At 46.6% G+C, this 27,568-nt stretch overlaps 1 protein-coding gene across 2 annotated transcripts in view; it reads right to left on the bottom strand.

The window, feature by feature from the left end:
* LOC146064547 (allantoinase, mitochondrial-like) overlaps positions 1–6,530 on the bottom strand; it is a 57,308-nt gene extending 50,778 nt beyond the window's left edge. For both annotated transcript variants that reach the window (XM_083178172.1, XM_083178174.1), the window contains exons 1-2: positions 5,778–6,530; positions 944–1,101 (exon numbers count right to left, since the gene is read on the bottom strand). In XM_083178172.1, coding sequence (XP_083034298.1) covers positions 944–1,101; positions 5,778–5,799 — 180 coding nt within the window. In that variant the 5' untranslated portion in view covers positions 5,800–6,530. The remainder of the gene's footprint in view (positions 1–943; positions 1,102–5,777) is intronic.
* Positions 6,531–27,568: the final 21,038 nt, after the last annotated feature.

The raw sequence follows: 27,568 nt of genomic DNA, 5'->3' as shown, positions 1-27,568 counted from the left end.
TTTGGTCTGGTGTCAGGACCTGCGCTCTGTATTGCCTGTCTGGTCTATCAGTGATGCAGTGCCAGCACCAGGTAATTGGCACACATGTCTGTGTGTGGGGCTCCGCCTACAAGTCCAAGAGTGACATCGCTTTGCGATGCTCAACCTGATGCTGCTGTCTGCAGCATCAGAGTGATGCAGTCACATGATGCATGGCAGTGCTGCAGGCTGAGTGTTGCAGGCACCCAGGCGCCTATCCTGGAGAACCACCTTGTGGGTGCAGATGGGCTTCCCAGTATCTCTTGTATCAAGTAGGAAAGCCTATCCCGGGCTATTTTTATAATCCCAGGACTCTGCATTGAAAGAATTTTCAATCCAGGTATTCCAGGGATTACATTGTATTTACAAGTAATAGGGCACAGTGACAGTGGGTTTGAGGAACAGAGAGGAAGGGTACAGAGAATGGTGTAGAGAGCAGGGAGAGTGGGTGTGAGGAGCAGCAAGTAAGGGTGAGTATGGGATGGTCAGTGTAAAGAGCATTGAGGTAGAATAGGAGTAGGGAGCAGTGAAGGATGGAAGTAAAGAGTGTATACAGGTGTAATGTGTACATGGGGCTTAGGGGAGCAGCTATAAAGACATTGGAGACAGACAGGGCCTGTGGCATTTTAATGTAGCTTCAGCCGGCAGCCACTGATTGGCTGCTGGTTTTCAAGCTCTGATTGACTGGCTGTCAGTGCTACATTTGAAATGCATCTCTATGTGTCTTTATGGCTGCCCACCTAAACACTGTATACTCTACTGTCACCCAGGCCACTCTGCTGTCACCTGGGCCACACAGCCAGGCAGTGTTTGAGACAAGTGCTGCTAGTGCTCAAAACTGCGCGTGCGCAACCTAGTGGTTAACAGAAAATGTTATAAAATTGTCAGCAAAAAAATTTTTCAAAGCCAAATGACCGAGTATTACCTGTGCCCCAGCGTTTGGTAGCTGCCTTCCCCAAGGTAAAACACTAGTGATCTTCCCATCACAGATGATGATGTCAGCAGGAGAGATGGTGTTGCCAGTTATTACTCTCTTACTCCTAATAATACTCAATGTTGACCCTAGTACGGCTTCCATAATACCTAGGATAATGTAATAAAAGATAGGTCAGTGATCTATGGCATTTAACTCTTGAGATACAAATCACATTTCATCTTGACATTTTTATACATCATGGTGTATGGAGGTGTATGTGGAATAAAATGAGACGGAACCATGTGAGTGGAATAAACTCTTTTATTGCCACAATAGAGAGTAATTGATGTGTAATGCTGCGACCACTGAGAGAGACAATGCTCCCAACCAGCTGAATTCCTTCGGGAAAGAAGCTCATAGACTTCTATACAGTATGTATTGCCATCTATAGATGATGTTACCTATCTGCTGAAGCTCTGGAAAGTTTAGCTTTCAGGAGCTTGATGCATGTACTGTATGCATATTGCAGTCTCAGAATTTTATACGGGCTAGCTGTGCCCTTGGTCTGCAGTTTTTATCTCCGATATCTGCTGTGCACATTTTAAATGCATTTAGGGTCCCATACGTAATGCACATTTTTTAGAAATGATATATCCTGGCAAATACCTGAATTATGCAAAACAACATGTAAATATAGAAACATAGAATTTGACGGCAGATAAGAACCACTTGGCCCATCTAGTCTGCCTCTTTTTTAAACATGTTACCTCAAACCATATTTGATCCTTATTTTTTTGAAAGGATATCAATATGCCTATCCCAAGCATGTTTAAGTTGTACTACTGTATTCGCCTCTACCACCTCTGATGGGAGGCTATTCCATTTATCTACTACTCTTTCTGTGAAGTAATTCTTCCTCACATTTCCCCTGAATATTCCTCTAGTTTCAGTGCATGTCCTCGTGTTCTGCTGCTCCTCTTCCTGTGAAGAATGTCTCCCACCTGTACCTTGTTAAAACCCTTGATATATTTGAAAGTTTCTATCATGTCCCCCCTTTCCCTTCTCTGCTCTAACGTATACATATTACGATCTTTTGGTCTTTCCTGGTACGTTTTGAGGTGTAGGCCATGCACCATTTTAGTTGCCCTTCTTTGTACAGTCTCTAATGCATTTATATACTTCTGGAGATATGGCCTCCAGAACTGAACACAATACTCTAGGTGAGGTCATACCAATGACCTATACAGTGGCATTATTACTTCTTTCTTCCTACTGCTGATACCTCTCCCTATGCAACCAAGCATCTGACTTGCCTTCTTCATTGCTTTGTTACATTGCCTACCTGCTTTTAAGTCCCCTGAAATAGTGACACCTAGATCCCTCTCTTCCTCATTAGTTTCCATTATAGTGCCATTTATACTATATTTAGTCTTTGGATTTTTGAAACCCAAGTGCATGATTTAGCATTTTTTGGCATTAAACTGTAGTTGCCATGCTCTAGACCAGTGGTGGGGAACCTCAGGCCCGGGGGCCGTATGTGGCCCCCGTAGCGGTCTGAGTGGCCCTCCTACCCACCCGGCGGCTTTGCCCGGGAGTCAAGTACAAGGGACTTCTTGCGAGAGGTCGGTAGTTCTTGCAAGATTCCTCTTAATCAACAGCAACCGGAGACTGTCAGTCCTATTCAGCAGCAGCCACCGGAGCGTGGGACGGCGGCAGCAGGACAATTTTTAAGAGAAATAGGCAGCAGGACAATTTTTAAGAGAAATTTTTACATATGGCCCCCGAAGGCTTTTTCCACCATACAATTGGCCCTTGGCCCAAAAAAGGTTCCTCACCCCTGCTCTAGACCATTCCTCTAATCCAGGGGTCCTCAAACTTGGTACATGCTTAGTGACACTGAAATATAAGGGATAACAGTTTAAAACATCTCTACTGATTGTGGATAAAAAGGTGCTACCGATTCCAGGATTAAGTTCCTGTGAGAAACTAAGCTTGCTAAAGGAAGTTTTTACAGTGACATCACAAGTAGAAGATGACTGCAAATCGATGTTTACAGATTACAGAGACTTGTTTGAAGGTCTAGGTTGCTTGCCTGGAGAGCATAAAATAAATATAGACACACAAGTTTTTTTCGTGATACACCCCTATAGAAAAGTGACGTTTGCGCTGAGAGAAAGACTGAAACAAGAGTTAAATCGCATGGAAGTCTTGGGTGTGATACAGAAAGTTGATGAGCCTATGAATGGGTAAGCTCCTTAGTAATTGTTGAAAAGAAAAATGGACAACTCAGAATATGTCTAGACCCCAGAGATTTAAACAAAGCTATGAAACGAGAACATTTCAAACAGATTTTCCAGACTCCTTGAATCACTGACTGAGATGAGAAAAGTCATCAGCCTGATGGTCAGTAACATGGAGTCATGACCCCATGCTGAGAAGGTCAGGACCCACTTTGGGGTCAGGTTCCACATTAGCTGCTCTAATCTACCTAGATCATCAATCATTTGTTTTACCCCTCCTGGTGTGTCTACCCTGTTGCATACCTTTGTGTCATCTGCAAAAAGGCACATTTTACCCTCAATTCCATTTGCAACATCACCAATAAAGATATTAAAAAGCACTTAAACCATAAACAGTATACATATTTGGAGCACAATAGTTCTGGCAGGTGGTAATCAGCATACGGTTTCACAGGCTCCTAAGCCTGCCCTCAGACTCCTGTAAAACTAGCCAATGGGAGTCTGAAGGGGTTGGGATCATTCAGTCGACCCCAACTAGGTTGACAGTCATTAGGTTGACACCGTTGAGTCGACATACAGCAAGGTCGACTGGGGTCTAGGTGGACATACAGCAAGGTCAACAGGGGTCTAGGTCGACATGGGTCAAGGTTGACAGGGGTCTATATCGACATGGGTCAAGGTCGACAGGGGTCAAGGTCGAGAAGGGACTAGGTCAACATGGGTCTAGGTCGACACATGCGTTAGGTTGACATGGGTGTTAAGTCGACAATCAAAAGGTCGACATGGGGTTTTTGACTGTTTTTTTTTACCCGAATGTCGTCACAGTAGACATGGACACTATTTAAAGTGCACCGCATCCCCTAGCATCTCTTGCTTCCCTCGCCATGCTTCGGGCACACTATTTTATTCTCCTGCTGCATCCTAGTGGATGGTAGGGCATGAAATACAATCTGTTGGCACATGTCGGCTCAAAAAATAGTAAAAAAAGCTGTTGACCTTTTGACTGTTTACCTAAACCATGTCGACCTAACGCATGTATCGACCTAGACCCATGGCGACCTAGTCCCTTGTTGACCTAGACCCCTGTCAACCTTGACCCATGTCGACCTAGACCACTGTCAACCTTGCTGTATGTCGACCCAATGGTGTCGACCTAATGACTGTTGACCTAGTTGGGGTTGACAATTAGACCGTATCCCTTCTGAAGCAGCTTGTGAAACCTTATTCTGATTCCCGGGTACAGGCAATGGGTGCAGTTATTTCCTTATTCTTTACGCCTCCATATTCTCCCCACAAGCCTCTCTCCTCACTTCAATGCAAGCTATAACCATTAATTTGCCTAGGACTATTGGCATGTAGATTGTAGTCACCTGAATAAGGGATACATATGGATGACTGGCGGTCAGATTGCCATCAGTCAGAAGACCGATGTCAGCATCTCGAAGAAGGGTTTCCTGAAATCCCTAAGGTAAGGAAGAAAAGTATGCTTACAGTATCTTCCCCCTCCCCCTAACCCTCTCTTCCCACAGCCTAACCCTAACACACCCCCCCTACACACAGCCTGACCCTAACCATCCCTGGTCTAACCCTAACCCCTGTACCCCACCACCTAAACCTGCTAAAATAAGCTCCGGGATGCTCAATACATCCCCTGAAGCATTATTTCATTATTGCTCTTGTTTTAGTACAATTTTTTTTATTTCTGTTCTCTGATTATAATTGCATTTGCATTCCAAGCTATATTTACCATGCCCTATTTCCACCATTTAAATCTTTCTGTACCCCACCCCTGTTAAATTTTCAGAAATAAATATATGATGGAGTAAACAGTAAAGACAATTTGTGACTTGTGACCAGGGTAGTAACCAAGGAGGTAATTCTGGTTGACCCGCAAAGCTGGTGCCCTTGTACGGGAAGAGGGCGGGCATCTGACATCCACTGACGTCAGCTTCTCGCCCACCGCATCCGCATCCCCGGCTAATATTCCATGGGCACACCCAGTGGCCATGCGCCCCCCCCCACACCTGCACTGCTAGTTGCGAATGAGCCAGCAAATAATCAATTTGCTGCACCCGACCCGGCCCGGCCGCACAAAGCGGCTGCATATGTGCATAAATGCATACGGGCATGCGCAGTTACAAAACATCGTTCCCCTGTGCAGCATTAGAATTTGTATAAAGTAATAGATTAAAGAAGCAAGTCCAAGGTTTGCCAAATTTGCCATACATGGCACAATAAAATCAAGATGTATGCGGACACATCTGTACCTATATTTTGAGGAAGTTGTACTGGAATGATGGCGTCTAGAGGTATATTATAAGAATAATGAGGCATTGCACTCACATAATACAAATAAATATAGGAAACTGCATAGACAACGCAAAGTTTCACTAGATCGTTGTTAAGCGCTAAACGTAAAGTCAACAAGATACAAAACATTTTTACAGTGAGAAATTGTGATATCTGGAACAGGTAACTAGTAACAGGGTTTACCAAACATTTCATAATACAGTAGGAGCTGCTTAAGTATATGCACAGATGTCTGTATTGCAATTTGTCTTATACAGTTATTAAGCGGGATCAAAAGCGGGATGTGCAATTACCTGGTTTTGTTTTCAAAGACATTGCAATGTCACTGTGCAGTCTGGATCTCTCTCCTTTAAAAATCTTTTAGATTTGTCTGTGTGAGAACTCCCCAGTACCTGTGTCTCAGCCCTGCACCACCTGTCTGTCCCTAGTACCTGTCTCTCAGCCCTGCACCGTCCGTCTGTCCCTAGAAACCTGTCTCTCAGCCCTGCATCGCCTGTCTGTCCCTAGTACCTGTCTCTCAGCCCTGCACCACCCGTCTGTATCCAGTACCTGTGTCTCAGCCCTGCACCACCTGTCTGTCCCTAGTACCTGTCTCTCAGCCCTGCACTGTCCGTCTGTCCCTAGAAACCTGTCTCTCAGCCCTGCATCGCCTGTCTGTCCCTAGTACCTGTCTCTCAGCCCTGCACCGCCCGTCTGTCCCCAGTACCTGTCTCTCAGCCCTGCACCGTTCGTCTGTCCCTAGTACCTGTCTCTCAGCCCTGCACCGCCCGTCTGTCCCCAGTACCTATCTCTCAGCCCTGCACCGCCCGTTTGTCCCCAGTACCTGTCTCTCAGCCCTGCACTGCCCGTCTGTCCCCAGTACCTGTCACTCAGCCCTGCACCGCCCGTCTGTCCCCAGTACCTGTCTCTCAGCCCTGCACTGCCTGTCTATCCAGTACCTATGTCTCAGCCTTGCACTGCCTGTCTATCCAGTACCTGTGTCTCAGCCCTGCACTGCCTGTCTATCCAGTACCTGCACCGCCCGTCTGGTCTCACTGTAATCTTTGCTCTGTGACCTCGGTCAGGACTTTAAATGTTTTTTCCCCCCTCCTATCCTGTTTGCTGACCTTAATAATTATAATGTGTTCTCCCTCCCAGTCTGCTGATTCTGCCTCTCCAACAATTAATGATTGATATCCCTTCCTAGACCAAGGCAAACATAGGGGTTATTCAGACCTGACCACTAATCCGCTAATTTGCAGAGACCCGCCAGAGTGAAATCTCACCCAGTGCAAGGCTGCGAACGGCTTGCGAAAATATCACAGATCGGCGGCCAGCTGCAAATCTCACCTAAACTACATTATTCAGCCATTATTTATTTTTATTTATTTATTTATTAACAGTTTCTTATATAGCGCACACAGATTACGCAGCGCTGTACAGAGATCATTTTGAACATTCACATCAGTCCCTGCCCCAGTGGAGCTTACAATCTATATTCCCTACCACATGTACACGCACACGCAGACATTCTAGGGTTAATTTTGTTGGGAGCCAATTAACCTACCTGTATATTTTTGGAATGTGAGAGGAAACCGGAGTACCCGGAGGAAACCCACGCAGGCACGGGGAGAATATACAAACTCTGCACAGTTAGGGCCATGGTGGGGATCGAACCCATGACCTCAGCGCTGTGAGGCAGTAATGCTAACCATTACACCATCCGTGCTGCCCATTACATATTTGGGGAAAAAAAGAAAACAGAGATATATACTGTACTGTAGGGTGACATTTAATAGGATGCAATTTACTCGCATATTGCACTTTTTAAAATCAATTTTTTCTTGCCTGAATTCGCATATTTAATGAGATTCGCTGCAAAAAAAGTGCGATATGGTGCGATTTTTAGTCATGAAAATGTGCGATTTTAAGTCATGAGAATATATACGATTTTTAGTCAGGAAAAAAGAAGGGCAAAAAGAAGGGCATGATGCCCCCCCTCCTGCGCATAACCAGCCCCGGGCTCATTGAGCCAGAGCTGGTTCCAAAAACACGGGGGACAAAAAGCGTTGAGTCCCCCCGTATTTCTGAAACCAGCCTGACCCTTGGACCAGTCCTGGTTGCAAAAATACGGGGGACAAAAAAACTGGGGGTCCCCTGTATTTTGGTACAAGCACCGGGCTGTAACAGCCAGCGGTGTCATGCCACAGCCAGGGGACATTTTTTTACATAAGGTCCCCCCGGCCATATCATGCTCACTGTGGCTGGTCCGCCCTGGTTCGGGTACTTGGGGAGTGGGGATCCCCCCAATAAAGGGGTCCCCCCCAAGCCTTCACCCGTTCAGGGCTGAAGCCCCGTGGGCTGTGGACGCTGGGCTGTTACGTGTAAAAGTGTAAAAAAACCCATTGCTTTTTTACAGGTGAACTACAAGTCCCATCAGGCCTCCCCGCTTGCTGGGACTTGCGAACCACAAGTCCCAGCATGCAGGGCATTAATGGGCCCCCTTGGATTTGTAGTTCACCTGTAAAAAGAATGTTTAAATAAAAACACACACACAGAAAAGTAAAACTTTAATACACATACACTAATTTTACACCAGCATACATTACCATTCCAGGCTCCAGCATTGACTGTCTATCCTGCAGCAGCTCACCCCGCACTGACAGTGGAGGTGAGCCGGCTCCCCTTCCACTGACTGCGGGGTGAGCTGACTTCCTCCTAGCCCGCTGTCACTGCTCTATAGCTCTCAGTCCCGTTGGCTGTATGCCTCTCCATGGAGATTCTTTCAGCCAATCAGGGCTGAGCTTCCCCACTCCACAGGTACCCCGTCCAGAGCTTACTAGCCACGGTGCGCATTATACGGCTGGGGGACCCCAGCTGTGGCATGACACCGTGGGCTGTTTTTTTGTCCCCCGTATTTTTTGCAACCAGGACCAGTCCAAGAGTCCAGGGCTAGTTTCAGAAATATGAGGGACCCCTACTCTTTTTGTCCAACGTATTTTTGGAACCGGTCCGGCTCAATGATCCTGGGGCTGGTTATGCTCAGTTGGGGGGACCTCACGACATTTTTTTACTTTTAAACATATTTTAACACAGAACCATGCACATATCTCAATGATCTGTGCATGGTTCTGTCAAATTCGCCTGTCAGAACCTAGGTACATGCTTAGTGACACTGAAATATAAGGGACAACAGTTTAAAACATCTCTACTGATTGTGGATAAAAATGTGCAACCGATTCCAGGATTAAGTTCCTGTGAGAAACTAAGCTTGCTAAAGGAAGTTTTTACGGTGACATCACAAGTAGAAGATGACTGCAAATCGATGTTTACAGATTACAGAGACTTGTTTGAAGGTCTAGGTTACTTGCCTGGAGAGCATAAAATAAATATAGACACACAAGTTTCTTCCGTGATACACCCCTATAGAAAAGTGACGTTTGCGCTGAGAGAAAGACTGAAACAAGAGTTAAATCGCATGGAAGCCTTGGGTGTGATACAGAAAGTTGATGAGTCTACTGACTGGGTAAGCTCCTTAGTAATTGTTGAAAAGAAAAATGGACAACTCAGAATATGTCTAGACCCCAGAGATTTAAACAAAGCTATTAAACGAGAACATTTCAAACTACCAACTAGAGATGAAATCATGTCGCAATTTGTGGGAGCAAAATAGTTCAGTAAATTGGACGCATCTTCAGGATTCTGGCAAATGAAGCTAGATGAGGCCAGCTCAAAGCTTTGTACATTTAATACACCAGAAGGTCGATACAGATTTCTTCGACTACCATATGGAATTTTGTCTGCTCCAGAAGTATTTCACAAAAAGATACACATGATTTTTGAACATATTCCAGGTGTTGAAACAATGATGGATGACATTATTGTCTGGGGATCTACAAAGGATGAGCATGATTCTAGGTTGAGACAAGTAATGGAACTTGTCAAGAAAGTGAATCTAAAGCTAAACAAAGACAAATGTGAATTTGGCATCAATACACTTACCTTTATGGGTGACGTGGTCTCGGATCAAGGTGTAAAACCAGACCCAAGGAGAATATCAGCCATAGTGAACATGGAACGTCCTAACAACAAAGACGACATCAGCAGATTCCTAGGAATGATTACTTACTTAGGAAAGTTTATTTCTCAACTCTCTGAACGAACAGCCTCTCTTAGATGGTTGGACAAAGATAACGAGTGGATGTGGTCATACTGTATGAACAAGAAGAAAGTTGGCAAAAACTTGAAACAGATCATTACAGAGCAACCAGTGCTATACTTCTTTGATCCTGTGAAAAGAATAAGAATTTCAGCAGATACTTCACAATTTGGCCTAGGCTCAGTGTTGTTACAAGAACATGAGGATACATGGCAACCAGTAATCTATACATCAAGAGAACTGACAAGTGCTGAAACAAGGTATGCTCAGATAGAAAAAGAACTTCTAGCGATCACATATGCATGTGAGCGATTTTATCAATTTGTGTATGGTCAAACATTTACAGTGGAAACTGACCACAAGCCATTGGTATCTATCATGACTAAATCATTACATGACTGTCCCATGAGAATTCAACGAATTGTCACACGCAGCCGCGACGGAGCGCGGCGGGTACAGTACTCACCCGTCCGCGCCCGCCGCCGGCTAGCGTGTGCAGGCTCCACTCTGAGGCGGGCAGGTGGGGGCAGCGCTGGGTAGAGGCGGCAGCGACGGAGCATCAGGTAGCAGCGTCCTTGACGATTGCGGCGCCGGGAGGCCGGCGGCGCCATCTTGAGTAAGGGCAGGTAGCGGATTGGGCCAGAGTAGAGAGTTCCTCCTCATCCTGCACGGACAGCCAATGGCAGCCACTCCCTGGGGATATAGTGGAGCTGCCCAGGCTGATCCGTGTCAGTGCAATGAGTCTTCTGAGTCGTTCACATCTCCGAGCTGACTCCTGGATCCTGGTTCTCTCTCCTGACTCTGGTGCCTTGCTCCCTGCACCTTATCCAAGGAAGGTTTTCTCCTGACACCAATGCTGCAAGCGCTATCTAGTGCTGGCTCCTGCTTGTTCCAGAATTCCCTTTCTTCATCATCCATCCATTCCATCCTCTTCCAGTCTTCCGGATCCATTTCTTCCATCATCAAATCAACCTCTTCCTGCATCTTCTTCTATGTACTCTGGCTCACCTAAAGAGTGGTTCCAGAATTACCACTGGCAGTATATTGTGCTGGACTTATTGATTTATTCTTTTGCCACTTAAAGAAGTATTTAAGTGAACTTATTATTTATGAAACCAGTTATTAAACCTGCACGTTTCAATCCTACTCGCCCTGGTCCGTCTCCAGCTTCTGTGCACCACACGACTCCATCCAGCCCTTCTGCCGTGACAGTTTGCACTGACCCGATGGAATCGGGTGAAGCACAGGCTTCCATGACGGATGTTCTTCAAGGCATCATGGCTCGCCTGGAACAAGTAGAAACCACCCAGCGTCAAGTGGCTCACTTCCTCCAGTCCTTGTCACCACCTCAGGCGGCTCCCTCAGCTTCGGCCGCACCCACTGCTGGAGTCTCTGCCCCTCCTGCTCCTGCGAGTCCATCTGTTCCTCACCATCTACAGCTGTCGACACCCAGTAAATATGACGGGTCTCCGAGAGGATGTCGAGGATTCCTAAATCAATGTGACGTGCATTTTACCCTCCAGCCTTCCAATTTCCCTTCGCCCAAAACCCGGGTGGCCTACATCGTATCCCTACTGGCTGGTCCAGCCCTGGAGTGGGTGTCCCCCCTCTGGGAGCGTGCGGACCCTCTTCTCAATAATTATGAAGAGTTTGTGGCCTCCTTCCGTCGTATATTCGACGAGCCCGGCAGAGTGTCCTCTGCAGCCACGGAGATCCTGAGGATTCGTCAAGGCAGTCGCCCAGTGGGACAATATGTCGTACAGTTCCAAACCCTGGCGTCCGAACTTCGATGGAACGAAGAGGCTCTCGTATCTGCCTTCTGGAACGGTCTGGCTGGGCGCATCAAAGACGAGTTGGCAACTCGCGATCCTCCTTCCACCCTGGCAGAACTCATCTCCCTATGTACCAAAGTCGACCTGCGACTCCAAGAACGCCAACTTGAGAGGAATCGTTCTGATCGCCTTCGTCCTCGTTTCTCTCCCAATGTTGCTCCGGGTCCCAAGGCAATTCCTTCGCCTGCTGCACCAGCTGATGAACCCATGCAAATCAATCGTTCCCGCCTGTCCCTCGAGGAGAAGTTCCGAAGACGGCGAGAGAATTTGTGTATGTACTGTGGCTCATCTGCTCACCTATTGGCTGCCTGCCCACTGCGGCCGGGAAACGACCGCTCCTAATCCCCCCGAGGGAGGTCCGATTAGGAGTATTGTTTTCATCTCCCTCTTCTACTGACTCTATTATTCCAGTGACTCTTGTGTGTCCCCAAGGCGAGAGAAGACTTCAGGCCTTATTGGATTCTGGAGCAGCGGGGAACTTCCTTTCTTCTTCTTTTGTCAACCAGCATGCCCTGCCTGTGCAACCTCTGGATCATTCGCTGGTCCTCACGGCTGTGGATGGGAGTCGAATTCGGAGTGGACAAATCACTCATCAAACCATTCCGCTGAAGTTGCTCATCGGAGCCTTACATCAAGAGACCATTCAATTCTTCATTCTTCCACAATCTTCTCATCAAATGGTCCTGGGTCTTCCCTGGCTCTCCAAACATAATCCACAAATTGATTGGACCACTATGGAGATCAAGGCCTGGGGAACAGTCTGCCAGTCTACTTGCATTCCTCAGATCCTTCCGGTCTACCAGACCCATCCACAATGTGAGGATAACTGCTCTTCATCTTCTTCAGCTCCACCCTTGTCTATACCCGTACCGTATCGTCCATTTACAGATGTCTTCAGTAAAGGAGGTGCTGACACTTTACCTCCCCACCGGCCTTGGGACTGCCCAATAGAATTGATGGCTGGGAAATTTCCTCCTCGTGGCCGCATCTATCCTCTGTCGCTACCCGAGACTGAGGCCATGTCCTTGTACATCCAAGAGAACTTAAACAAGGGGTTCATCCGACCTTCTACCTCTCCGGCCGGGGCTGGGTTTTTCTTTGTGAAAAAGAAAGATGGCGGTCTTCGGCCTTGTATCGACTATAGAGGCCTGAACGACATCACTATAAAGAATCGCTATCCCTTACCCCTTATCACAGAACTGTTTGATAAGATCAGAGGAGCGACTGTCTTCACCAAATTGGACCTACGAGGGGCCTACAACTTGATACGAATCCGTTCCGGTGACGAGTGGAAGACGGCTTTTAATACAAGAGACGGTCACTATGAATATCTGGTGATGCCCTTCGGCCTTTGCAACGCCCCTGCCGTCTTCCAACAGTTCGTGAATGATATCTTCCGGGACTTGCTGTACCATTCCATTGTAGTCTATCTAGACGATATACTCATCTTCTCCTCCAATCTTCAACATCACAGACAGACCGTGTCCGAGGTGCTACGACGTCTTCGTCAAAATCAACTATTCTGTAAGTTGGAAAAATGCGTTTTTGAAGTCACCTCCATTCCATTCTTAGGCCACATTCTCTCTGCTACTGGTATCGAGATGGATCCAGAGAAGGTGAGAGCGATCCAAGACTGGGCACCTCCCACGACACTCAAGGGAATTCAGAGATTTTTAGGATTCTCAAATTATTACCGGCGATTCATCCGGAACTTCTCTACCATCGCTGCTCCCCTCACAGCTCTTACCCACAAAGGAGTTGATCCAAGTCAATGGCCGCCAGAAGCATTCTCAGCCTTCCAACAGTTAAAGAGGGCGTTTATGACGGCACCCATTCTCCTCCAACCAGATCTCGACAAGCCCTTCATCCTCGAGGTGGACGCATCCTCGGAAGGTATTGGGGCCATCTTGTCACAAAAAGGAGAGGATCAAGAATTACATCCTTGTGCTTTCCTCTCCAAAAAATTCCTTCCGGCAGAGAAGAATTACCCCATTGGGGAACAAGAGTTACTTGCTGTCAAAACGGCGTTAGAGGAGTGGCGATACCTTCTGGAGGGTGCGCGGCATAAGATCACCGTGTATTCAGATCACAAGAATTTGTCCTTTCTCAAACAAGTTCAATGCCTCACTGCTCGTCAAGCCCGATGGGCTATGTTTTTCGAACGTTTTAATTTTCAAATTAAATTTCGACCTGGCACCACTAATATTAAAGCTGACGCCCTATCCCGTTCCTTTGAAACGACTTCTGATATAGAGATTCTTCCTCGTCCAATCCTTGATCCAGTGGTTTTTGCTCAAGTGTCCGTACAGCCAATTCCTCCTCCAGGCAAGACGTTTGTTCCTCTCGAACTGCGAAAAAAAATATTATCATGGGCACATTCCTCCCGTTTCGCAGGTCACGCAGGAATACAGAAGACCTTGATGTTCCTGTCACGTTCTTATTGGTGGCCAACCATTCGTCACGACGTCACCAACTTCATCGCGTCTTGTGTAAAATGTGCTCAGCATAAGGTGCCCAGAACAACTCCTGTTGGTCCTCTCCGTCCTCTGGCCATTCCCACAGAACCATGGACTCATCTATCTATGGACTTCATTTGCGAGTTGCCTCCTTCCAAAGGTCATACAGCAATCTGGGTAGTGGTTGACCGATTCTCAAAAATGGTCCATTTCGTCCCACTAAAAGGTCTTCCCTCTGCTCCAGTACTGGCTCAGCTATTCATTTCCACCATTTTTAAATTACATGGTCTGCCCAAAGAAATTGTGTCTGATCGCGGAGTACAGTTCGTGGCGAAATTCTGGAGAGCTCTCTGTGCCACGGTAAAGGTTAACCTCAAGTTTTCTACTGCCTTTCATCCCCAGACCAACGGCCAGACGGAACGGGTGAATCAGGACTTGGAGGCCTTTATTCGATTGTTCATCTCGTCCTCTCAAGATGACTGGGTAGATCTCCTCCCGTGGGCAGAATTTATGCATAACAACTCCTATCACTCTTCCTCCGGAACCACGCCCTTCTTTACCGTATTTGGTAAACACCCACGATCTCCAGACTTCTCAGAATTACCCTCTTCTGAAGTTCCTGCAGCGACCACTTCCCTCCAACGCTTTGCGAAGATTTGGTCGGATGTCCACACCGCTCTCCTTAAATCTTCTGCTCGATACAAGAGAATGGCGGACAGGAAAAGAAGAGCAGCGCCCAGATTAAAACTCGGGGATCGGGTATGGCTATCTACCCGTCATATACGCCTCCGTCTGCCTTCTATGAAACTGGCTCCCCGGTACATTGGGCCATATGCCATCACCCAAGTCATTAATCCAGTCGCTTATAGACTTCAACTTCCTCCTTCCCTAAGGATCTCGAATTCCTTTCATGTGTCCCTCCTCAAGCCTTTAAGATTGAACTCTTATCAGAAGAAGGTTCCCAAACCACCCAAGATTAACTCCGAGAGTGGGATCGAATTCGAGGTAAGACGTATCATAGACTCTCGTCACCGCAATGCTCGTACTCAGTATCTGGTGGAGTGGGTCGGTTTTGGTCCTGAAGAGAACTCTTGGGTGGACTCCGTTGATTTGCATGCTCCAAAGCTGATTAAGCAATTTCTGCAGCGAAATCCTCACAAGGCCCATAGGCGTCCTGGGGCCACCCTGAAAAGGGGGGGTACTGTCACACGCAGCCGCGACGGAGCGCGGCGGGTACAGTACTCACCCGTCCGCGCCCGCCGCCGGCTAGCGTGTGCAGGCTCCACTCTGAGGCGGGCAGGTGGGGGCAGCGCTGGGTAGAGGCGGCAGCGACGGAGCATCAGGTAGCAGCGTCCTTGACGATTGCGGCGCCGGGAGGCCGGCGGCGCCATCTTGAGTAAGGGCAGGTAGCGGATTGGGCCAGAGTAGAGAGTTCCTCCTCATCCTGCACGGACAGCCAATGGCAGCCACTCCCTGGGGATATAGTGGAGCTGCCCAGGCTGATCCGTGTCAGTGCAATGAGTCTTCTGAGTCGTTCACATCTCCGAGCTGACTCCTGGATCCTGGTTCTCTCTCCTGACTCTGGTGCCTTGCTCCCTGCACCTTATCCAAGGAAGGTTTTCTCCTGACACCAATGCTGCAAGCGCTATCTAGTGCTGGCTCCTGCTTGTTCCAGAATTCCCTTTCTTCATCATCCATCCATTCCATCCTCTTCCAGTCTTCCGGATCCATTTCTTCCATCATCAAATCAACCTCTTCCTGCATCTTCTTCTATGTACTCTGGCTCACCTAAAGAGTGGTTCCAGAATTACCACTGGCAGTATATTGTGCTGGACTTATTGATTTATTCTTTTGCCACTTAAAGAAGTATTTAAGTGAACTTATTATTTATGAAACCAGTTATTAAACCTGCACGTTTCAATCCTACTCGCCCTGGTCCGTCTCCAGCTTCTGTGCACCACACGACTCCATCCAGCCCTTCTGCCGTGACACGAATGCTTATCAGACTACAGAAATATGATGTACACTTGCTGTACTGTCCCGGTAAATACATGTACATCGCTGATACACTTTCTCGTGCTGTGGACAAAAGTGAAGGTTCCAAAAGTTTGATGTATAAAGAAATAAAAAGCCTATGTTAATTTTATCGTAGCTTCTATACCAGTGTCTCTTGTAAGAGAAGAACAGATTAGGAAAGAAACTGAGACAGATGACACAATGAAAGTGTTGAAAGATATCATTACGAAAGGTTGGCCAGCAGAAAAACATGTGTGCCCGCTGTCTATTCATGATTATTGGATGTACCGCAGTGACCTTACAGTTGTCGATGGTATTATTTCAAAGGTAATAGGTTTGTCATACCTGCACGACTAAGAAAAACTATGCTGTGCAAGATACATGAAGGCCACTTAAGAGAAGAAAAATGTAAGCAGGGACTGCTTGAAGTTATGTATTGGCCAAGAATGAACCAAGACATAGCACAGACTACAGCTATATGTGAATTATTTCGAAGTCGAGCCACTGAGTCCTCATTCAGTGCCAGAGAGTCCGTACCAGAAAGTTGGTGCAGATTTGTTTGATTGTAATGGGAAAACTTACATTGTCTTGACTGATTATTACTCTAACTACCCTGAGGTTGACACTACATACTGTACAACTAATAGTAAAGCCGTAATCAATTGCATTAAGTCAATCTTTGCAAGGCATGGTGTTCCTTTGGAAGTGTTCACTGACAATGGTCCTCAGTTTTCCAGTGCTGAATTTAAACAATTTGCTGATGAGTGGGAATTTGTCCATACTACGTCAAGTCCCCACTATCCACGCTCAAATGGGTTGGTGGAAAGTTCAGTAAAAACTGTAAAGAGTCTCAGGAAAAAAGCTCAAGAAGGTGAAGATTTCTACAAAAGTCTTTTAATCTACCGCAGTACAACTTTACAGAATGGTCTTTCTCCTGCACAAAAGCTGATGGGAAGGATTAGAGCACATCTCCCGATACATGATGAACTGCTTAATACATATAACTGAGTGTTGGTCAGACTGAGTAAGGAACGTCAACAGGCGAAACAGAAACTGTTCCATGACAGGCGAACAAAAAGGTTATCTGATCGGGTGACCAAGTCCGTCTCAGAGATCAGAAAGGTATTTGGGTGAAGAAAGGTATTGTGCAAGCACAAGTAGCACCAAGATCTTATACTATACGTACAGAGCGTGGAACGGAAGTAAGAAGAAATCGGGTGGATTTAAGATCTCAGCCTAACCATAATGAAGACAACATGACTGAAGAATACCCTTCATCTGACATGTATGATGATCCTGATAATGGTGAACAAACCACGATTCTAGAAAGGTCCAACATGGTCGATGAAACACAGACTGTGTATGAAAGACCCAAAAGAGAAATACGCAGACCTGACAGACTCACTGAAACGTGTTAGATGATGTTAATTGTTGCATTGAAGCGTACAGGGCTTGTCTTTAAAGAAAATAGGATGTGATGTTAGTGTATTAGAATGCTTAATATTTGTAGACACTCCCTTACTAATATGTGTAAGCCTGAATCTTCGGTGATGGTCCCTAGGACCAGGGGAATGCTGGGAAATGGGTGGTCCTGGAGGCAGTGTGTCTGGAGTTGGATGGAATAAAACAGCACAGCAGTGAACTCACATGTCTCTGTGTCCTTATGACTGGATTTACAAACATACGAGCAAAACAGTATCTGGATGGTTGCCCATAGCAACATCCCATGTGAAATAGAACTCCCATCTTAGTAAATTTCCTCCGTGAGTGTATGCAGAGTTCCAGCTGATTTCAGACATTTGCCTTGCACCAAGGATAGAAACTGTACAGTCAGAAATATGGGGCAGTAATCTCAGGGTTGCTTACTTAATACAGTATGTTGCGGCTAACCCCTGGAAACTGGTGTTTTTCGAGGATTTAGCTGCAAATATGGTTTGATAAATGGGCACCTAAATCCTCCTAACACCCTGCGTCTCCTTACTCCCTCCCTAGCAGCCCATGTTTGCCTTCTCCCTCCCTACCACCCCCTGCATCTCACTACATCCTTCTTAGCACCCTGCATCTCATGAAATCCTCCCTAGCACCCTACATCCTCCCTACCACCCCTGCGTCTCACTACATCTTCCTTAGCACCCTGCATCTCACTATGCCTTCCCTAGCGCCCTGCGTCTCACTACATCCACCTAACACCCTGCATTTCCCTACTCTCCCCCTAGCAGCCTGTGTCTCCCTTTTTTTCCTTCCCTACCGTCCCCTGCACCTCACTACATCCTCCCTAGCGCCCTGCATCTCACAACATCCTCCCTGGCGCCCTACATCCTCCCTACCACACTCTGCATCTCAATACATCTTCACTAGCTCCCTGCATCTCACTACGCCCTCCCTAGCGCCCTGCGTCTCATTACATCCTCCTAGCACCCTGTATCTCCCTACTCCCTCCCTAGCAGCCTGTGTCTCCCTTCTTTTCCTTCCCTACCGCCCCCTGCATCTCACTACATCCTCCCTAGCGCCCTGCATCTCACAACATCCTCCCTAGCGCCCTACATCCTCCCTACCACCTTCTGCGTCTCACTACATCCTCCTAGTGCCTTGCATCTCACTACATCCTCTTAGCACACTGTGTCTCCCCACTCCCACCCTACTGCCCCCTGTATCTCACATCCTTATCCCTAGCACCCTGCATCTCACTACATCTCCCTTGTGCCCTACATCCTCCCTACCACCCCCTGTATCACACTACCTCCTCCCTAGCACCCTGCATCTCACTACTCCTTCCTTAGCGCCCTGTGTCTCACTACACCCTCCCTAGTGCCCTGCGTCTCACTAAATCCTCCTAGCACCCTGCGTCTCCTTACTCCCTCCTAAGCAGCCTGAGGTTCCCTTCTCCCTCCCTACCACCCCTCCTCATCTCACTACATCCTCCCTAGCACCCTGTATCTCACGACATCCTCCCTAGCTCCCTATATCCTCCCTACCACCCCTGTGTCTCACTACATCTTCCCTAGCACCCTGCATCTCACTATGCCTTCTCTAGCACCCTGCGTCTCACTAAATCCACCTAGTGCCCTGCATCTCCCTACTCTCTCCTAGCATCCTGTGTCTCCCTTTTTTTCCTTTCCTACCGTCCCCTGCATCTCACAACTTCCTCCCTAGAACCTTACATCCTCCCTACCACCCCCTGCATCTCACTACATCTTCACTAGCACCCTGCATCTCACTACGCCCTCCCTAGCGCCCTGCGTCTCATTACATCCTCCTAGCACCCTGGATCTCCCTACTCCCTCCCTAGCATCCTGTGTCTCCCTTTTTTTCCTTCCCTACCACCCCCTGCATCTCACTACATCCTCCCTAGCACCCTGCATCTCACAACATCCTCCCTAGCGCCCTACATCCTCCCTACTGCCTCCTGCGTCTCACTACATCCTCCTAGTGCCCTGCATCTCACTACATCCTCTTAGCACACTGTGTCTCCCCACTCCCATCCTACTGCCCCCTGTATCTCACATCCTTCTCCCTAGCACCCTGCATCTCACTACATCTCCTTCGTGCCCTACATCCTCCCTACCACCCCCTGTATCACACTACCTCCTCCCTAGCACCCTGCATCTCATTACTCCCTCTCTAGCGCCCTGTGTCTCACTACACCCTCCCTAGTGCCCAGGGGGTGGATTGGCCCACCGGGAAACTGGGCCGTTTCCCGGTGGGCCGGCACATTTTTAAGTAATAGCGGCCGCCCACCCTCCCAGGCTGGGCCGCGGACCGCCGAACCGCCATCTCCGTGGTTACCGGCCACAGCAAAATGCTCTAATCAAAGATGGCTGCGGCCGGCCTTGGCTGTGACCATAGTTAAAATGGCCGCGGGAGGACTGGTGCGCATGTGTGGCCGCACGCAGCACCTCCCGCGGTGCTTTCAGCCCGATTCACACAGCTGAGAGCTTCCTCCTAGTGACAGGTTTTTTTACGGCTGTTCTGCTGGCTGACAGCAGTGGCGCGGCGAAGCCGCGCGTGCGCCCAAAAGGGGGGCGTGGTATATGCAAATTAGGGTGTGGCTTATGCTAATTAGTCGCAACCTCATTTTCATACGAGAATAGGCGCTGTGCGCATGCGCACAGCGTCTATTCTATTAGATTGGGGGGTCTCCCAACTGCCACCCCCCGCAGCAGGACAATGCCTGCCGCTGGTGGGACAGCGGGACAGGACCCGAAAATCGGGACTGTCCCGCTGTAATCGTGACAGTTGGGAGGTATGCTGTATGCTATATGTGTCAGTGTGTACATGATGTGTGCATATGTGTGTGTCTGTCTACATGCTGTATATGTGTGCTATGTTATGCTTTGTGTGTGTCAGTGTGTATATGCTGTGTCTATGCATGCCATGTGTATATGCTGTATGTATGTATATGATATATATAAGTAATGTGTGTATATGCTATGTGTGTTTTTGTGTGTATGTACTGTATGCTTGGATGTATATGTTGCGTTATGTTTTCTATGCTAGTGTGTGTGTGTGTGTTTGAAATGTGTATATATGCACTGTTTGTGTCTGTAGTGTGTGTATATGTGATGTTTTTGTAAGTATGCCATGTATGTACAGCATGTATGTACAGTATGTCTGTGTACAAAAGTGTGTGTGTAATGATGTACAGTACATACTATACATGTACAGCCACCACCCCCCCTACCACTCCCAACAAAATTCTGCATTTGCCCCAGTTCCAGGGGCGGGCTGGGGCAGGGTGCCAAGTGCCCCCCGGGCCGCTCTAAAAGGTACTTTTACGGGCCGCCTTATATTTTACATTGTGACCTCCTGTAGGCCATGCCACGGCTACAGGAACATGGCCGCCGGCCTCCTGCATGAGGACTTGTTCACATGTCCCGGGCCGGCCGCCTGTTACATAAACATTCCTGTCCTACGCCTTTACCAACTTGCAAGTATTCTCTCCCCCCTCAGTGCTTGGTTTGTAGATAGCAACCCCAAATCGTAGGTGCAGTTGGAGAGGGGCTTGATCTCACCCCTCCCTCTGGCCGATGTACTCTGGATCCCAGCGCCAGAAGGCCGTCGATTAGTAACTCGCTCAGAAGTAGTATATTCTGCACGAAGGGCTTGGCTGGAAGTGCTTTCCAGAATAGATACAGCACAACTTACGTCCCCTAATTTAACACTGACAGGCTTAGCATCCATGATCCCGGATCTGAATTTGGATTCCTGGGTATCGAATGGCCTGGTGTCCCTTAAGGAAGCAGCCCCCGATGGTCATCTCCTTCAGTTTAAAGAACTCCAAACCCTCTTCTTCCTGCCCCATAGGGACTTTTACAGATATCTACAACTCCGTCATTGGCTATTTGGGGTAACAACACCTCCTCACAAAATCCTTATTACCCCAAATTTTTTACAAGACTTACTGTATAGGGATGACAGTAAAGGGGCAATCAGTAAGTGGTATAAACTTATAGGGTGACATTCTATGGTTTGCGCTAAATGCGCATGTTTTATTCGCGCACCACATCGCCGCAAATCGCCTTTTTCAAAATCGCACTTTTCAGTAAAAATTCGATTATTTAATGTGATGCGCATTTGAGGCTGAAAAGTGCGAAGAGGTGCGATTTGCGGCGAAGAGGTGCGATTTTTAGTAACAAAAAAGTGCGATTTCTTCCGCCGGTCATGTGCGAGTTTTGGACCAACCGGAGTGCGATTTACAAAACTGTCTCCGCATGAGTAAGAACCCCACAACCTATTGGCACACCTGTGTCCCCTCCATTATGCACCACACCCCCTATATAAAGGGGCATTGGCGCCATTTCACTCTTTGATAGGAAGTAAGGAGCATGGAGAGGAGCAGTGGAAGCGTGAGTTCAGGAAGAGGTGTTGGTGGCAGAGTGAGGAGTGGCAGAGGGAGCAGTGGCAGAGTGATGAGTGGCAGAGGGAGCAGTGGCAGAGGAAGCAGTGGCAGAGGGAGCAGTGGCAGAGGGAGCAGTGGCAGCAGCCAGTCAAGTGTGAGAGGCAGCAGTGTGGCAGGCAGCATGGCCACAGCAAGGCCAGCCTCAGCCCAGACCCTGGCCGTCCAGCCCCAGCAGGAGGAGGTTGAGGATCCGCTGGCATCCCCATCCTACAGCCAAGCCCTAGACCATACCCCACACCAGCTGCAGGAGGGCCACATGTCAGAGGTGGAGGAAGATGCTGGTGAGGAGGAGGAAGACACTGGCATGGAGGAGGAGGGCGACATGGCTGGTGGTGAAAATGAGGAGGAGGAGGAGGAGGTGGTAGCTGGTCGCACCAAAAGTGGCCGGATGGTGAGATTTTCCTATGAAGAAAATGTGGCACTTGTACGGGCTATCATGCCAGTGTTCGAGCGTCTGCTTGGAAAAAGCAACTACAAGACCACTGCCCAGCGCAAACGGGCTATATGAAAGAACATCACCCAGGCGGTGAACGCTGTCAGTAATCACAAGCGCCTGGTCCGCAATGTGAAAAAGCGGTTTAACGATATAAAACGCCAGTTAAAACATAAAATGGCCCTGGAGATGGAGGAGGCCACCAGGACTGGAGGAGGAAGCCCCACCACTGTCAGCTACAATGCGTATGAGGTGAAGCTGAAGCGCATCATCCCCCCTGAGGTCCTGCCTGGCATGCATGTGGCGGATTCTGACAGGCCACAAACGCCACCGCGAGCTGGTAAGTATGACCCCATGCAATCTTTAACATACATGCCAATGTATTATACCTGTAATGTGCACTTGTATTGTTATGTTTTGTAAAGTGCTGCTGTGGAACTACATAGCCCAGCAAGGTCATGCACAAGAAAATGTCTGCTCCTACTTTGAAATTGCTGATAATGCTGGGCCTTGTAGTTCCACAACTACTCATATTGATTAACAGTGTACCATTCTTTCTAGCAGACTAACATGTATGTGTAGAAAAACCCTGTGGTGTACTGGTGGTTTAGCTGCCATGCCTACATACCACCGAGTAACCAATAGTTGTCATGTGTACACTAGTTTACTACTAAGCTTTAAATGAAATAATTGACTATAAACCAAAAAAAGGTGGTCAAGATATAAAGCAGTCCTTATCCATTGGATATTGTCCATTATTGTAAATTCAATGCATGTTTTCAGAAAATGCTTAGCCTTAGCAATGTCCATAATGCCTGTCCATCTTTCCTTGTACAGATTGTCCATCCCGAAGTGCTGCGGCATCCAAGAGAAGAAGGCCCGTTGCTGCTGAATCTGCGGAAGCAGGTAAATGAACAAACCACACCACATTACACATACAGTACACACACCCATGTTACATCAACAAGATCTCAAACTACATTCAGCTCCTGCTGCTACATTGCTACAGAAATGAATGTAATCTGAGCTAGGCATGTGATATATTCTTAATGCCAATGTTGCATGCTGTATCGGGGTACATGTGTAAGTGCATAACACAGGTATGTGCGTCAGCCATCTATTGCCCTATGTAACACAGTGTATACGACAGTGTGGCCTATATATGCATCAATACTTACCTCTTCATCTGTATCCACAGGTGCTATACAACTAGGGAGCAACACAACAGATTCTTCAATACTGGTGCTAGACGAAATGGACATCATTCTTGATCCGGTCGACACCTTTGCGGCAGAGGAAGAAATGCAGACCTCGTCACAGAGTGATCTTCCCCCAAGTGGGGTGTCTCCCAACCCACCCCCAACCACCCACCCACCCCATACATAGTTACATAGTTACATAGTTACATAGTAGGTAAGGCTGAAAAAAGACTTGCGTCCATCTAGTTCAACCTGGTATAGATATCCATTGCTGATTTGGTTGGTTCTGGTATTTTACAGACAAATTATATTTCTTATTTGTACCCATGGATGTTTTTCTCCAGTAAATGTTTGTCCAACTTTGCCTTGAACGCATTTAATGAGCCAGCCGTTACCACCTCTCTGGGAAGAGAGTTCCAGAGTTTGACTGTTCTGACCGTAAAGAAATTCTTTCTACTAGCTGAATGAAATCTTTTTTCTTCTAATCTATACTCATGCCCTCGCGTCCTAGATTCCTTTCTAGTAGAAAATAGGGTGTGTGACAGTTCCTTATATTGGCCCTTGATATACTTGTACATGTTGAGCATGTCCCCCCTTAAACGTCTCTTTTCTAATGTAAATAGTCCCAAATTGCTTAATCTCTCCCCGTAGCTTAAATTCTCCATTCCCCTAATAAGCTTTGTTGCTCGCCTTTGGACTTTTTCTAATTCTATGATGTCCTTTTTATAGTGTGGGGCCCAGAACTGTACTCCGTACTCTAGGTGAGGTCTCACCAATGCTTTATATAGTGGCATAATTACCCTTGAGTCCCTAGTTTCCATTCCCCTCTTAATACATGCCAGAATTTTGTTGGCCTTTTTTGTAGCTACATTACAATGGGCACTACATCCTAGATTGCTGTCTATTTGGACTCCTAGATCCTTTTCAAGTATGGAATTACCCAGTTCCTCTCCGCTAAGGTTGTAACTTGCACACTGGTTGTGTCTCCCAAGGTGCATAACCTTACATTTATCTACATTGAACCTCATCTTCCATTTTTTTGCCCACTCATCTAGAATTGCAAGATCATTTTGAAGCATGGTGACATCTTCTGGTGATTTGATGACTTTGCTAAGTTTTGTATCGTCCGCAAAGATGGATACATTGCTGAGTAACCCTATCCCAATATCGTTAATAAAAATGTTAAACAAAATGGGCCCCAAAACCGAACCCTGGGGCACGCCACTTAGTACCGGTATCATATCTGATACGGCACCATTCACAACCACTCTTTGTTCTCTATTACATAGCCAATTCCCTACCCATCTGCAGATATTTTCACCCAATCCTAGGTTCTCCATTTTATTAATCAATCTCTTGTGTGGGACAGTATCAAATGCTTTAGCAAAATCTAGGAAAATCACATCTACAGCATTTCCATTATCGAGGTTTTTGCTAACCTCTTCATAGAACCCTAGTAGATTAGTTTGGCATGAACGATTTTTCACGAACCCATGTTGGTTAGTACTGAGTAGAAGGTGATGATCTAAATATTCCTGGATACCATCCCTTAAAAATCCTTCAAATAGTTTACCCACAATTGATGTTAAACTAACGGGTCTGTAATTAGCGGGATCTTCCTTTTTTCCTTTTTTGAATATTGGCACTACCTCTGCTATTCTCCAATCTTTTGGTACTATACCTGACGATAGTGACTTGCTAAAGATATAATGTAGGGGGGTAGCTAGTTCATCCCTTAATTCCATTAATACCCTCGGATGAATCCCATCTGGCCCTGGTGACTTATTTGTTTTGAGTTTGCTTAGCCTCAGTATTAATTCTTTCGGCGTGAAATCCACAATGAGATCTGGCTTATTTGTCCCGTTTGTGGTAAATGTTCGTTCCACAGTCTGCTCTCCCTTAGTAAATACTGATGAGAAGAACTCATTTAACAGTTTTGCTTTTCCCTTGTCCTCAGTAACACTTTTTCCACTAGTATCAGTTAATGGGCCTATGTTTTCCTTAATTAAACGTTTACTATTTATGTATTTAAAAAATTTCTTTGGGTTGTTTTTGCTTTCAGTGGCTATGCACTCTTCATATAATATTTTAGCTGCTTTGATTACCCCTTTACAAGTTTTGTTTGATTCTTTGTATTTTGCGAATGCCTCCTCATTCAAGTTATTTTTATAGAATTTAAAGGCTCTGGTTTTATTGTTGATAGCTGACCTTACTTCTTTGTCCAACCATGGTGGCTTTTTTTTGTTGAATTTACCTTTAGTTACTTTAGGAATGTATTCAATAGTTAGTGAATCAAGGACCTTTTTTAGAGTATCCCACATTTCCTCTGCATTTTTTCCCTCCATAACCGTTTCCCACCCAATTCCTGTTAGGGCTTCCCTAAATAATTCAAAGTTCGCTTTTCTGAAGTTTAGTATTTTTGCAGTTCCTTTTTGATGTAATTTACTGAAGTTGATTTCCAGTGAAACCATATTGTGATCACTATTCCCTAATTGTTCAATTACTTTTGTGTTTGAAACTAAGTCTGTGTTATTTGTTAATACTAAGTCCAAGAGCGCCTCATCACGAGTTGGAGTTTCTACCGTTTGTGTAATAAACTGGTCTTTAAGTAAGCTTAAGAACCCATTGCTTCTTGCTGATTTACCTGTTTCGTTTTCCCAATCAATGTCGGGTAAATTAAAATCCCCCATAATTAATACCTGACCCTGATTTGATGCTTGTTTGATTTGGTTTAAAAGAAGAGACTCTTCCCTTTCATTTATATTTGGTGGTCTATAGCATACCCCTATTATAAATTTGTTTTTCGGTTTCTTATTATTGTCGGTTATCTCTGCCCACACTGTCTCCGAGTTGTCGTCTTCCAGGTCTGTGCTCATATTTTTCTCACATGATGTTAAGTTAAGCAGCAGCTACTGCTTCCCAAGTAGCTAACTCCTTGGTTAATTTCAAGGACAAACAGTTAGAATTCATGGCCTCCCAAAGCCTCCAAATAGGTAATATACAGGGGTACATGCGTGACACCTTCCTTCAGTTACGCAAAATTGCACGTAGGGTACGGGTAGGTGTAGGCACTCAAGTGCGCATTGCCAACAGTATTGACACCCGTTTTGCAGAACTAACTGCTGCAATAAGGGAGCAGAATATGCATATTGGAAGCCTGGCACAAAGTCTAACAGCACTAACCCAAACATGCACAGCGCAGACCAATGCCCTACTAGCTATGCAGGCCCAAATACAGCAGCAGGAAGCCAATGTGGGAGGTGGCACTGCATCAACCCTCAGCAGTGTATCCAGCACCCCAATAAGTGGCTCACCCACTTCCCCACCCCGTCGTAGTGTGAGGACCCGTGGTGGGCTTAGTGCAGGGTCGAGAAGTGGTGTAGGGCTGCCTGATGCTGGGAGAAGGTAGCTGCTATATCAGTGTGTTTAGTCATTGAAATGCCAAAGATCTTTGTACATGGCCCCACAGTTGTTATTTACCACATGTCAAAATGCAGAATGCTTCACCCAAAAAAAAACAAAAGTAAAAATTGCTAACCGCATACCATTGTGTTTGTGTCTTTTTCTCAATATAAATTAATGTGTGAATGATAACATATTGTAATGGTATATGACTATGGGATTGCACTAAAGTAGTGTGGTATAACTCCTTGGCTGTGAAAGGTTGCGGATCTACATATTCCAGCAGGCTCTGACACTCATGGTTTGGACTGTAATGGTTGTAGTGTGTCTGGGCATGCTGGCACATGTAGTTCCACAACACCAGTGAGCCATGTTTGACTGCAAACTTCATTCATACATGTATCAACAGTACCTAGAAGGTAGATAGCAGCAAGGGATAGGTCAGCACCACCATGTGCATCCGTTGGGGACTGGTGTTAGGTTAAATGTGGGTGGAAACAGATGGTATTGGTCAATAATTTGTTAATGAGTACACTTACAACACTGGTACATTTTAGAGTACAGGGCACATGTGCTTAGCAGAAAACTTACGGCTGCTGATGTATGTCCGCAACAACTTCTTTATAGCAAGTAACAGTTGAGTAAAATGCTTAGACAAAGTGGCCTGTGATACCACCAAGGGCCATGAGGTCACACACTGAGTGGAGGC

Source organism: Crinia signifera, chromosome 3 (assembly GCF_055691185.1).
Source record: "Crinia signifera chromosome 3, ASM5569118v1, whole genome shotgun sequence".
Taxonomy (NCBI): Eukaryota; Metazoa; Chordata; class Amphibia; order Anura; family Myobatrachidae; genus Crinia; species Crinia signifera.
Note: the sequence above shows the minus strand (reverse complement) of the source record. Positions and strands in the feature narration are given on the sequence as shown.